Source organism: Girardinichthys multiradiatus, chromosome 18 (genome assembly GCF_021462225.1).
Source record: "Girardinichthys multiradiatus isolate DD_20200921_A chromosome 18, DD_fGirMul_XY1, whole genome shotgun sequence".
Taxonomy (NCBI): domain Eukaryota; kingdom Metazoa; phylum Chordata; class Actinopteri; order Cyprinodontiformes; family Goodeidae; genus Girardinichthys; species Girardinichthys multiradiatus.
Genome location: NC_061810.1, coordinates 15,461,615 through 15,473,034, shown reverse-complemented (window position 1 = coordinate 15,473,034; position 11,420 = coordinate 15,461,615). Strand labels below are relative to the sequence as shown.

At 39.2% G+C, this 11,420-nt stretch overlaps 1 protein-coding gene across 2 annotated transcripts in view; it reads left to right on the top strand.

Annotated features, from left to right (window-relative positions):
* Positions 1 to 841: 841 nt before the first annotated feature.
* The window catches only part of kcnj5 (potassium inwardly rectifying channel subfamily J member 5), a 38,958-nt gene continuing 28,379 nt past the window's right edge, over positions 842 to 11,420 (top strand). The window contains exons 1-2 of one of the 2 annotated variants that reach the window (XM_047391468.1): positions 842 to 2,102; positions 4,390 to 4,441. In XM_047391468.1, the coding sequence (XP_047247424.1) occupies positions 4,414 to 4,441 (28 nt within the window). In that variant the 5' untranslated portion in view covers positions 842 to 2,102; positions 4,390 to 4,413. The remainder of the gene's footprint in view (positions 2,103 to 4,389; positions 4,442 to 11,420) is intronic. The other variant, XM_047391469.1, reaches the window with a different exon arrangement.

The following is an 11,420-nucleotide window of genomic DNA, read 5'->3' as shown; positions in this document are numbered from 1 at the left end:
TGGACTGTTGCTCAGTGGTCCAAAGTACTTTTTTCAGATGAAAGCAAATTCTGCATGTCATTCGGAAATCAAGGTGCCAGAGTCTGGAGGAAGACTGGGGAGAAGGAAATGCCAAAATGCCAGAAGTCCAGTGTCAAGTACCCACAGTCAGTGATGGTCTGGGGTGCCGTGTCAGCTGCTGGTGTTGGTCCACTGTGTTTTATCAAGGGCAGGGTCAATGCAGCTAGCTATCACGAGATTTTGGAGCACTTCATGCTTCCATCTGCTGAAAAGCTTTATGGAGATGAAGATTTCATTTTTCAGCACAACCTGGCACCTGCTCACAGTGCCAAAACCACTGGTAAATGGTTTACTGACCATGGTATCACTGTGCTCAATTGGCCTGCCAACTCTCCTGACCTGACCCCCATAGAGAATATGTGGGATATTGTGAAGAGAACGTTGAGAGACTCAAGACCCAACACTCTGGATGAGCTAAAGGCCGCTATCGAAGCATCCTGGGCCTCCATAAGACCTCAGCAGTGCCACAGGCTGATTGCCTCCATGCCACGCCGCATTGAAGCAGTCATTTCTGCCAAAGGATTCCCGACCAAGTATTGAGTCCATAACTGTACATGATTATTTGAAGGTTGACGTTTTTTGTATTAAAAACACTTTTCTTTTATTGGTCGGATGAAATATGCTAATTTTGTGAGATAGGAATTTTGGGTTTTCATGAGCTGTATGCCAAAATCATCCATATTAAGACAATAAAAGACCTGAAATATTTCAGTTAGTGTGCAATGAATCTAAAATATATGAATGTTACATTTTCATCATGACATTATGGAAAATAATGAACTTTATCACAATATGCTAATATTTTGAGAAGGACCTGTATGTGGCAACAAAGGAAAGGAAAACTCCTTTTTTAACAGGAAGAAACCTTCAGCAGAACCTGCCTCAGTGTTAGCAACCATCTGCCACATCCGACTGGGGGTTTAAGCATGCACACCAAAAGCACAGAACTACCGTTCCAAGAATACTTTCTATGTTAAAGAAAAAGTAAAGCGTGAATGGCAGCAGTAGCTCCTTTAGTGGCTTCATCTAGGTGAGAAACAAGGCAAAACAGAGAGAGTATGAGCTATGAGCCAGCAGCAAGTATATCATCGATAGAGAGAGAACATGAGGTTACTGGCAGAAATAGTTCAGACGATGGCCACCTCCAGGGAGGTGTCCCATGTAAAACAGATGAAAAATCATGCTATGAAAGCTACGGGGGTGGACGAGGAGAACAGAAGTTCGAGAAGTGTAAAAGGACTGTTGCTGATTTTGCTCGTGAACAATTCAAGACATTTGTGACACAAATAGAGCTCCACAAATAGAACTCCCACTTGTTATGAGGCAGATTTTAAAAGAGGCTTCAGAGTTGCAAAATAAATGTAGTTTTTTGTGATATTGACTCAAAATCTCTGCAATTAACTCATGATGTGAAATTCTGAATCCAATGGCCTCTTGTCTTTATAATTTAATTGTTTTTTTCACTTTCTTCCTCCCCTCTTCCTTTCTCTGTTTACATTTGTATCACTCTCACACCCTGGGGGCTTTTCTTCAGCTGCAGTTTTAGTGCAATTGATTATGGCAGCCTCCTCTTCAATACCACTTATTCCCTGTCTGCAGCCCCAACACACATGAACACTCATCCCTTCATCACACCATGATCCATGTACTTTACTTTTTAGGGCCGATTTCTGTAAGCCCCTGCAGCAGCGAAAAAAAGGCACACAGGGTTCAAATCCTAAAAGACGAGGGTGGGAAAAGTGAGAATATCCGAGCGAAAACACAGCTTATAACATCTTTCACATCTCCTCTCCCATCCACTCCGCCTCTCTTACTCTCTCTCTCTCTCTCTCTTTCCCTCGCACACACGAACACAGACCCCCCTCTTGCACAGAAGTAGACAGAGAGCAGTGAAGAGCAGAAGGAGCTGGGTGGCAGGCGGGAGGCAGGAGGGCTGTTGTTGATTGAACAAAGCCAGGGAAGGAGTGTGCAGTCCTGGTGAGAAGAGCAGCTGTGAAATGTCTTGAACGGAACCTGCCAGTTACTCCTGCAGAGACCTGAAGGTAAGCCTCTACTGTTGAGCCAAAAAAAATGATCCAAAAGAGGGACAAAAAATAGGAACGGAAAGGTTTTAAAAGCTGCTGATGCATGATCCGACTGTGGCACCACATCCAAGATGCCCCCCTTTACATCTGACTGCAGTTGGCATCGCATGCTGCATTTCATCTCTCCAATCCCTTCCCCAGTTACTTGTCGGATAAAAAGTGTGCATCACCTTATGAGGGATCAAAAACTGTGAACATCAAACAAGACAGTCACAAACAGCAAGAGGAGGAATGAGATTATACCAGGTAGCTGTGAAACAGGAGAGCAGGAAAATGAAAGGATGTGTTGATAAGAAAAGTACCTGAATTATCCTCCTCCATCTGTTCGAGCCCTTATCATCTCATCTTGCCCTTTTTATCTTATGCCACTGCAGAGCTACATAGATCATGTGTATGCATCTACTCGCTCTCGTGGCGGGGGCAGGGTAAAAAGGCAATGAATCTCTGACGCAAGCGGAGAGGAGCCTGTCAATAGTCCTGCTGTTTGTCCCTGTTCAGGTGCTGTGCTGTAGTTGTTTCAGTGCAATGCAGGAGTTTCACGAGCACAGCATCAGGAGCAAGAGTAAACCCAAAGTGAACGGTGATGTGTTTGTTGCTTCAAATCAGTTTGCATGCGTCTGTGTGATGCAGTAGGAGGGGGGGGTGGGGGCTTGTACTTACCAACATGGAGCACAGCATGTTTCTTTTTTTCTCCAGCGTGTTACAGAAGCGGAACATAAAGAGGCAAATGCCATCATGGCTGTTTGCAGTTTTCATTAACATTCCAAACTGGATTTGGAGAGAAATTTATTATAATTCCAACATAAATCAACTTCCTTAGCATGTTCGCCTTGAAGTGATTCAGTATCACAAGTGGGGTTGTTTGGAGTATTTATGCACAGTTAGTGTCTAACATGCAAAAATACAGCAGTTTTAGCAAAATCAGTTGGGAAAACTAAGTAACTCAGAGAATTATTTGTTACTCAGAGGTGGGTCAATTCAAATGTGAACTGATGGCATCCAAAACAAAATAAAATTAAAGTTCCTGGAAATCAAAGCTAATTTAAGATTAGATATTTTTTACAGCTCAGGATTATTATTTTTTACCACAATTTTCATTGTCACAATTTTACAATCTCAAGCCAATATAGCTGTTTATGTGGAGACATTTTTAGCACAAGCCAAAAGGACTAAAAAACTCCTAGCACACTAATCCATTATAGGACGCTTTAGCGACCACCGTGCTGTTAGTACAGTAACTCACATGGTTCTGATGTGAGAACTGTGACAAGATAAAAACCTGTCTCATGTAAAAGTGATGAGGTGTGATAAGGAATAATAAAGCAGTAGCTCAAACTGCTAAGAATGTATTTAAGGGTTTTTTTCTCTACTTGTTCTTTACATGAGGGAAACTCACTACTAAATATGACCTGCTCTTTTAGTTTGCCTCCTCAAATGGAAATCTGGACAAAAAAAGGAACTAATGTCCCCTTTGCAGCTCAATTTTCTCTGATTTTCTGCTGTTAAATGAAATGTACATACAGTGGAACCTTTTGAAATGGCTGTCTCTCAAGGGCAGAGGGAGTAGAAAGTCCTGGGATAAAATAAGAAGCTCATCAATGATTTGCTCAATGAGTCAATGAGAACTGGTGCTCCCAGTGGTATGCACAGTGTTAGTACTGTAAAAAAATAAATCTGAATGTTGCTGTGAATGGGTGGCTATTGATGCTAAAGTTGGTATCTTAGTCCTAGCTTACAATTTGGTTCCTCATAAAAGTCTGTGTTTTTTAAGGAGTCTGAGCAGCTTTTGTTCATCTCTAGTTGAAAAATCTTCAATATTTTCTACGGTCAAACATTAGCTGGAGTATTCTATATTGAAGAGAAATCCTTAAAAACAAAACTTGAGATTTAATAATGTTTATTACTATTTGTGAAAAGAGAAACAAATTGTGTACATATGCTGATATCATCTTTGAAAATTATTTTTTGGTTTGACAAGATACAATTTTACAATAACAGTTTTCCAATGCTGTTTTTCAAAGGAAATGTCAGAGGGGTTTCGCTATTTAGCTCACACTGTGTGGACTCTAATCTCTTTCGAACTTTGTCCTTAGCATTAACAAAGATTTCACTTATCCACATTCTCAAACTAAAACCCTCTATAGCTAAAGAAAAGATAAGTGACTGAATGATTTCTCAATACTTGTCCCTTGTCATATAACCTGTCTATTTCCCCAAGTTACTTTTATTACTACAATCTTCCCAGACGCTGCTTGCTGCTGGTTGAGCTATGATTGGCTATCTGGAAGGAAGACACAGTGAGTTGCTGAGATCTGATGGTTTTTGATAGATAACCCTTTGACCTTATTATCAGTACTATCACTGTAGCTGTGGCTGATGGTTGTGTACCTAGGTCCCCTCCTTTTCCTGTATTCCAAGCTTTGATCACCCAAACGCATGAGCAAAATGGGGCAAAAGGCCAGATATAATGCTCGTCTGGATCAGAGGAGATTCTCAAGAGAAAAGATACTGTGAATAATTAATTGGATCTGTTTTCTTCGTCTACAGTATGTGTCTCCAGAAGGTGTGCAGAAGGCTCCATTTTTTAGGCAGCTCTACATTTTCACATACCGCAGCAGCGCATTTGTGTCAAGAGCCTAGCCAGACGTGAAGATTTTTCTTTCTTCTTTTTGTACGTAAAGCTTTGAAAATGATGTGCGCATGTCAGAGTGCTGCAGAAAGATAGTGTGTTTTTTATAACGTTAAAAAATCTAAATGGTAATCACTTGTCTTTGCAACTCTCGCACTCTGATAGCTAGAACCTCCACACTTGATAAATAGCTGAATTTAAAAGTCACAGTCTTGCACTTTGTGTATTCAATTCAATCCTGCGCTGTTTAATGAAACAGGCAGCATAAGATTTCCCACACAATCATTTCCCTACTAAAGGAAAATAAGAGTGTTTATGTGCTCATAAATCTGAAGAAAATGCAAATCGATGTGTCAGTTCTATTTAAACGTGTCATCTGTGATGACTTTGCAAAAGATTTGTACCACAGGCCTTATCTGTTTTGGATGCAGCTTCACAATGCACGAAGACTACCTGCAGCTGCATGATGCATACAGTTTCAACAATAAATGGGCTGTCCCTCCTGCCCACATGCAGAACAAACAATGCTTCACCTTCTGCCTGGAGGGAAATGACTGGATTAAGGATGATCATTTTGTTCTCTGGTTTATTCAGGACCCAATATTTTAACACAAACAGACAGACATTTAATCTCAAATCTTAACGCAAAGACAAGACTGTTTTCTGGTTTCCTCTTAACCTGAATTCAGCAGCTGTAAAATGATCTAATCATTATAAAATGATGTGTGGTACCCTAAAGGGATGGTTTGGATACGTTGAAGTACAGCTTGTGAAGTTTTTGTCACTACATAGTAGAGAGACTACATATTGCTGTGAGATTGTAGAGTGATGAAAAGAACAGCAGCTAGTCAAATGACCTCCTTATTTTAGCTTAGTTGAGTAATTTAAAAAAGACTAAATAAAATGATTACATCTGTGGAATACAAAGTTATGCTGTGTGTTATATAGTACAGACCAAATGTTTGGACACACCTTCTCATTCAAAGAGTTCTTTATTTTCATGACTAAGAATATTGTAGCTTCACACTGAAGGCATCAAAACTATGAATTAACACATGTGGAATTATATACTGAACAAAAAAGTGTGAAACAACTGAAAATATGTCTTATATTCTAGGTTCTTCAAAGTAGCCACCTTTTGCTTTGATTACTGCTCTGCACACTCTTGGCATTCTGTTGATGAGCTTCAAGAGGTAGTCACCTGAAATGGTTTTCCAACAGTTTTGAAGGAGTTTCCAGAGATGCTTAGCACTTGTTGGCCCTTTTGCCTTCACTCTGCGGTCCAGCTCACCCCAAACCATCTCAATTGGGTTCAGGTCCAGTGACTGTGAAGGCCAGGTCATCTGGCGCAGCACCCCATCACTCTCCTTCTTGGTCAAATAGCCCTTACACAACCTGGAGGTGTGTTTGGGGTCATTGTCCTGTTGAAAAATAAATGATAGTCCAACTAAACGGAAACCGGATGGAATAGCATGCCGCTGCAAGATGCTGTGGTAGCCATGCTGGTTCAGTATGCCTTCAATTTTGAATAAATCCCCAACAGTGTCACCAGCAAAGCACCCCCACACCATCACACCTCCTCATCCATGCTTCACGGTGGGAACCAGGCATGTAGAGTCCATCCCATCACCTCCTCTGCGCCGCACAAAGACACGGTGGTTGGAACCAAATATCTCAAACTTGGACTCATCAGACCAAAGCACAGATTTCCACTGATCTAATGTCCATTCCTTGTGTTCTTTAGCCCAAACAAGTCTCTTCTGCTTGTTGCCTGTCCTCAGCAGTGGTTTCCTAGCAGCTATTTTACCATGAAGGCCTGATTCACACAGTCTCCTCTTAACAGTTGTTCTAGAGATGTTTCTGCTGCTAGAACTCTGTGTGGCATTGACCTGTTCTCTAATCTGAACTGCTGTTAACCTGCGATTTCTGAGGCTGGTGACTTGAATGAACTTATCGTCCGCAGCAGAGGTGACTCTTGGTCTTCCTTTCCTGAGGCGGTCCTCATGTAATCCAGTTTCTTTGTAGCTCTTGAAGGTTTTTGCGACTGCACTTGGGGACACTTTCAAAGTTTTCCCAATTGTTCGGACTGACTGACCTTCATTTCTTAAAGTAATGATGGCCACTCGTTTTTCTTAACTTAGCTGCTTTTTTCTTGCCATAATACAAATTCTAATAGTCTATTCAGTAGGACTATCAGCTGTGTACTGCATCCACCTCCTGCACAACACAACTGATGGTCCCAACCCCATTTATAAGGCTTAAAATCCCACTTATTAAACCTGACAGGGCACACCTGTGAAGTGAAAACCATTTCAGGTGACTACCTCTTGAAGCTCATCAACAGAATGCCAAGAGTGTGCGGAGCAGTAATCAAAACAAAAGGTGGCTACTTTGAAGAACCTAGAGTATAAGATATATTTTCAGTTGTTTCACACTTTTTTATTCAGTATATAATTCCACATGTGTTAATTCATAGTGTTGATGCCTTCAGTGTGAAGCTACTATATTCATAGTCATGAAAATAAAGACAACTCTTTGAATGAGAAGGTGTGTCCAAACATTTGGTCTGTACTGTATGTTAGATTGTCATTTCTGAAGTGGCATTGAAGGTTTCTGTGTTTCTCATAGTTTTTTTGTGAATAATCTCAGTAGACTCAACCAAAATAACTTTAGCATGGTAACACAAAAGTCGCTTGTTGGTAAGTTTGTCACCGTTTACTCAGCTGCACAATTTATGTGTTACTTTGTTAATGTTATGTTGGTTGTATCAATCCACCTGATTCACTTATCAATCCAATCAGTTAATTTTAATCATTAGAGTAATTGGCATAATGTCCTGCAAGCACCAGAATGTAATGTCTTTATTGTCATTCTGCGAATGAATGCAAAGTCTCAAAGTTTACTCCACTCTAAGCGAGCACATAGCAGACTAACAATTTGTACCTGACGAAACGGATTTAAAAATCAGCAGTATTGACTATCTTAACCTCGGAGTAGGACCACAGAAGGTGTTCGGCTGAAAAAACTGTGACAGCCATATCAGTGTCATTAATACAGACTGGTATGCCATGGATATGAACATTTTCTGTTTAAGCTGCTTTGAACACAATCAGCTCAATTTAACATCTGTCTCAGATAGGTAAGGGAACGTTTAACTACTGATCATAACTTCACATAACCTTGTAGGAAGAAATATTTGTCCCTGTTCGATGAGAGTATGTTCATGCAATGGTCCTGACAGAGTTCCTTTTTTACTTTTCCTGGAGTTGTCTGTTCTTCTCTTTTACAGTAGGAGTGGCAAATAAGAAATTCTACAAATGCTCAGCAGAAACTGTAGCAAAATAAATATGGTATTACACAACCATAACTACTGAGTTCAACCTTATCAAGTTGACATTTTGATGATTTTTAAGTTCATGTAACCTTTACAATTAACATACCTTCGTTGGTTTGGTTGAGCCATACATATGTCTATAGATGGTTTGTCAGTTTCAGTCATCACTTGTTTTACACTGTCCTACAAGTGAATACAATAGAAAAGACTACATTCATCCCATGAATTTCTGTGCATCTCAGAATGAATATATTTCTAATCACTGTACATTATATTAGTTAAAAATACATTTAAATAATATGAATGTGAGAAAAACATGTTAGCAGTTACTGTTAAAAGGCATATGGCTATGGGGATAAGCTTCTTACTGCAGTTGCTCTTCTGTCCAGGCAGGGGGTGTTTACTGTTCTCCATTATAAAATATAACTAACCTCATTTACTGCTGCTCCACAACTATTTAAGCAGCTCCATATCCCTGCCTATCACAAAATTGGCCATTTCCACCAGTTTGTCGAGATGTCTGGTAGTTTTGTCTCTCATGCCACTAGCCCAGCTGACAACAGCATAGATCGGTAAACTTTCATTGGCAGTGTGATAAAACACTACACAGCATGTCACTGTCGACATTTAAGTATCTGTCATAGAAAGTGACAGCTCAGTCTCTTCTTGTACACTGTGTCTATGTTGGCAGACCTCTCCAGTTTATCATTCAGTACCACCCCCATGAAGATAAAGACTGGCTCACACATTGCGATTATCATACATCTAAGACAAAATAGTTTGTTGTGAATAAATTGTAAAGAATTATTTATCTGTGAGCTGAAATCAGTGAGCCGTGGTGTCACAAGTGCAACTGATTGAACACTTAAAATTGATCAAGAACAACCTACAAATTTCCATAGCTATCTGCTTGTCCTCATCATCCTCTAAGTCTTTTCAGAGTCCAGCTGCAATAAGAAGAATCTCCTGTAACTTGCAGTCTTTTCATTGTCCAACTGATATTTCTGTCAGACATGTCTTATGTGATTCTGCTAAAACCAGTGCAGTCTGGCATCTTCTGTATTTTAAGATTTTATCATATTCACCTTGCATAGTGTGACATGGTAAAGTCTTGCACAACGTTTGAAATCAGATTGTGTATGCCAGGCTTTGCAAAAATTAGGATTACAATTAGGCGAAAGGACATAGCTCCCTACCCACCTGCCTGACTGTTGCTATAACTTGACTGGCCAAGAATGGCTTGCATAAAGCAAACTTTAATTTTTGAGGATGCCAGTGTGACTAGTGCTTGCTTTATTTGGGTTTGGAGTGTATATCCTCCAAACAACAGAACTCACATTTGTGAAAATGCTTTTCAGTACATGAGGTATGTTATGCCTTGGTTAGTATTTTATGAAAATAGACAATGACTTATTACCTTGCAGATAGCTAAAATAAAATAGAAAAGGTTATAGTGCTATTTTCTTGGACCTGGCTTAGTGAAATTTAATGAGAAAGTTGATTCCTCCTAATGTCAGAAATCCTAACATTGTGAGTTGATAAATGTTTAGGTTCACCCAGTTCCTCTGGGATCATTGTGTTGCTTAATGTTTTATATTCATAGCATGCATGCACTTAAGACATCATCTCATAAGTGAAAGCAGATTTTACCATTGTTTGGTTTATATTATTAAAAAATGAAACTTCCCCCCCCCCTTTCACTGTAACTAGCTGGAATAATAATAGATAGATGCTTTGAAACATCTATGCACAAACACAGTGGCAGCCTTAACATGTCAGTTTGTAGCAATTCATACTTGAAAGTTTTTTTTGTTTGTTTTGTGTTTTGTTTTAAGGGAAAATGTTCTGATCCGCATCATTAAAAATGTGTACATTCTGCCTCACACATAGTGCATAGAGGGAATTTTCCCTTCCTCTTTCTTTGGGTTTAAACAAAAATATGTTTTTCTATTGCAGCTGAATCAATAAGGGAGGCATAAAGAAACAGACAAAAAACAAACTGATTTAGATACCCTAGGCTGTTTTTCTTCCATAACTGGTCTTCTTTCAGACTTGTAAAAAAAACATCTTAAATGCAAACTGAGCTCTTGATTTTACTGTAACTAAATATTCTTTTATTGAACATGATAGTACCTTACTTGTGTTAAAAAACTAAAGGTCTTAAAGAATTCAAATAAAACAATGTAATTAACTCATAATGTTTATTTAACAATAATACAGATTGTAGAATGTAAAATTTCAAATAAAAATGCATTGCCTTACAATCCCAATTTAAAAGACTTTGAAAGTTATGTAAAGGGTAAAAAAAACAGAATGCAATGATTTGGCCATCACAAATGCCCATAGTTTAGACACAATGGGTTATGTAAACATGAAATACATAAAATACAAATTATACCACTTTTGAGAAAAACAGTAATAATTTATTTAATTAATATGAGCTTGCAAATTATCACAATTTTAACATTTTATTTACATAAAACACTTCCCAAGTGTTTTGGAATTGGGTTGTACCCTTTTGGTGTTCATTCACATAGCAGGTAAAATAAAAATAGACACAATCCCCAGTTTCATTTGAAAAGGTAGTTGTTTTCAAGCTTTGGCCCAATCTGCAGACCATTCATAATTCTAAAGTTGTTCTGATATGCCTTCTGGAAATGTTTTTTAAAAAGTAAATATTTAGCAGTTAAAAAATAAAATGCTACAAAATGCTCAATATTTAAAAGAAGTTGCGCTCACTGCCAGAAGAAATTAAACACCACGTCTAAGCTCCAGCAGGGAGTTCTTAGAAACTGTTGTCTTAGCCAGAAAGTGAACAAGCTCACCTTACAGGTCCCTCCCCCTTGGTCTCTGTTGTGCTCCAGCCCTTCTTCCACAGCAGAGCCTGCTGTTAACACTCAGGCTAGTAGGCAGGGCCACCGATGATGGCAGATAAATAGTTGTGGCACATTCACTGGTAGGGATGAAAAATCAAGGATATGCTTTACATTGAATATGGCTTGCCCATACTTTGGCTACAAACTTGGACCTCAAATCATGAGCATATCACCATTAGCACAGTTGCCGCACATGTTCAATCTTGCGGGGGAACTTTGGGACCAGCGCGTATATGACCGTGATTGACACAGCTAAGACATTCATCCTGGCTCTGAGTGTTTGTTGCTAACCGGGAGCAGTGTATTTTTGCAAATGGTAGTTGGACCACTCGGAAGAGCCAGAGGAGCTTGATTTTCTTCACAGATAATCTCTCATATTATACTGTCAGGACATAGTGACACTTTTGTAAAAAAATATTTTTTACATATTTGTTAAA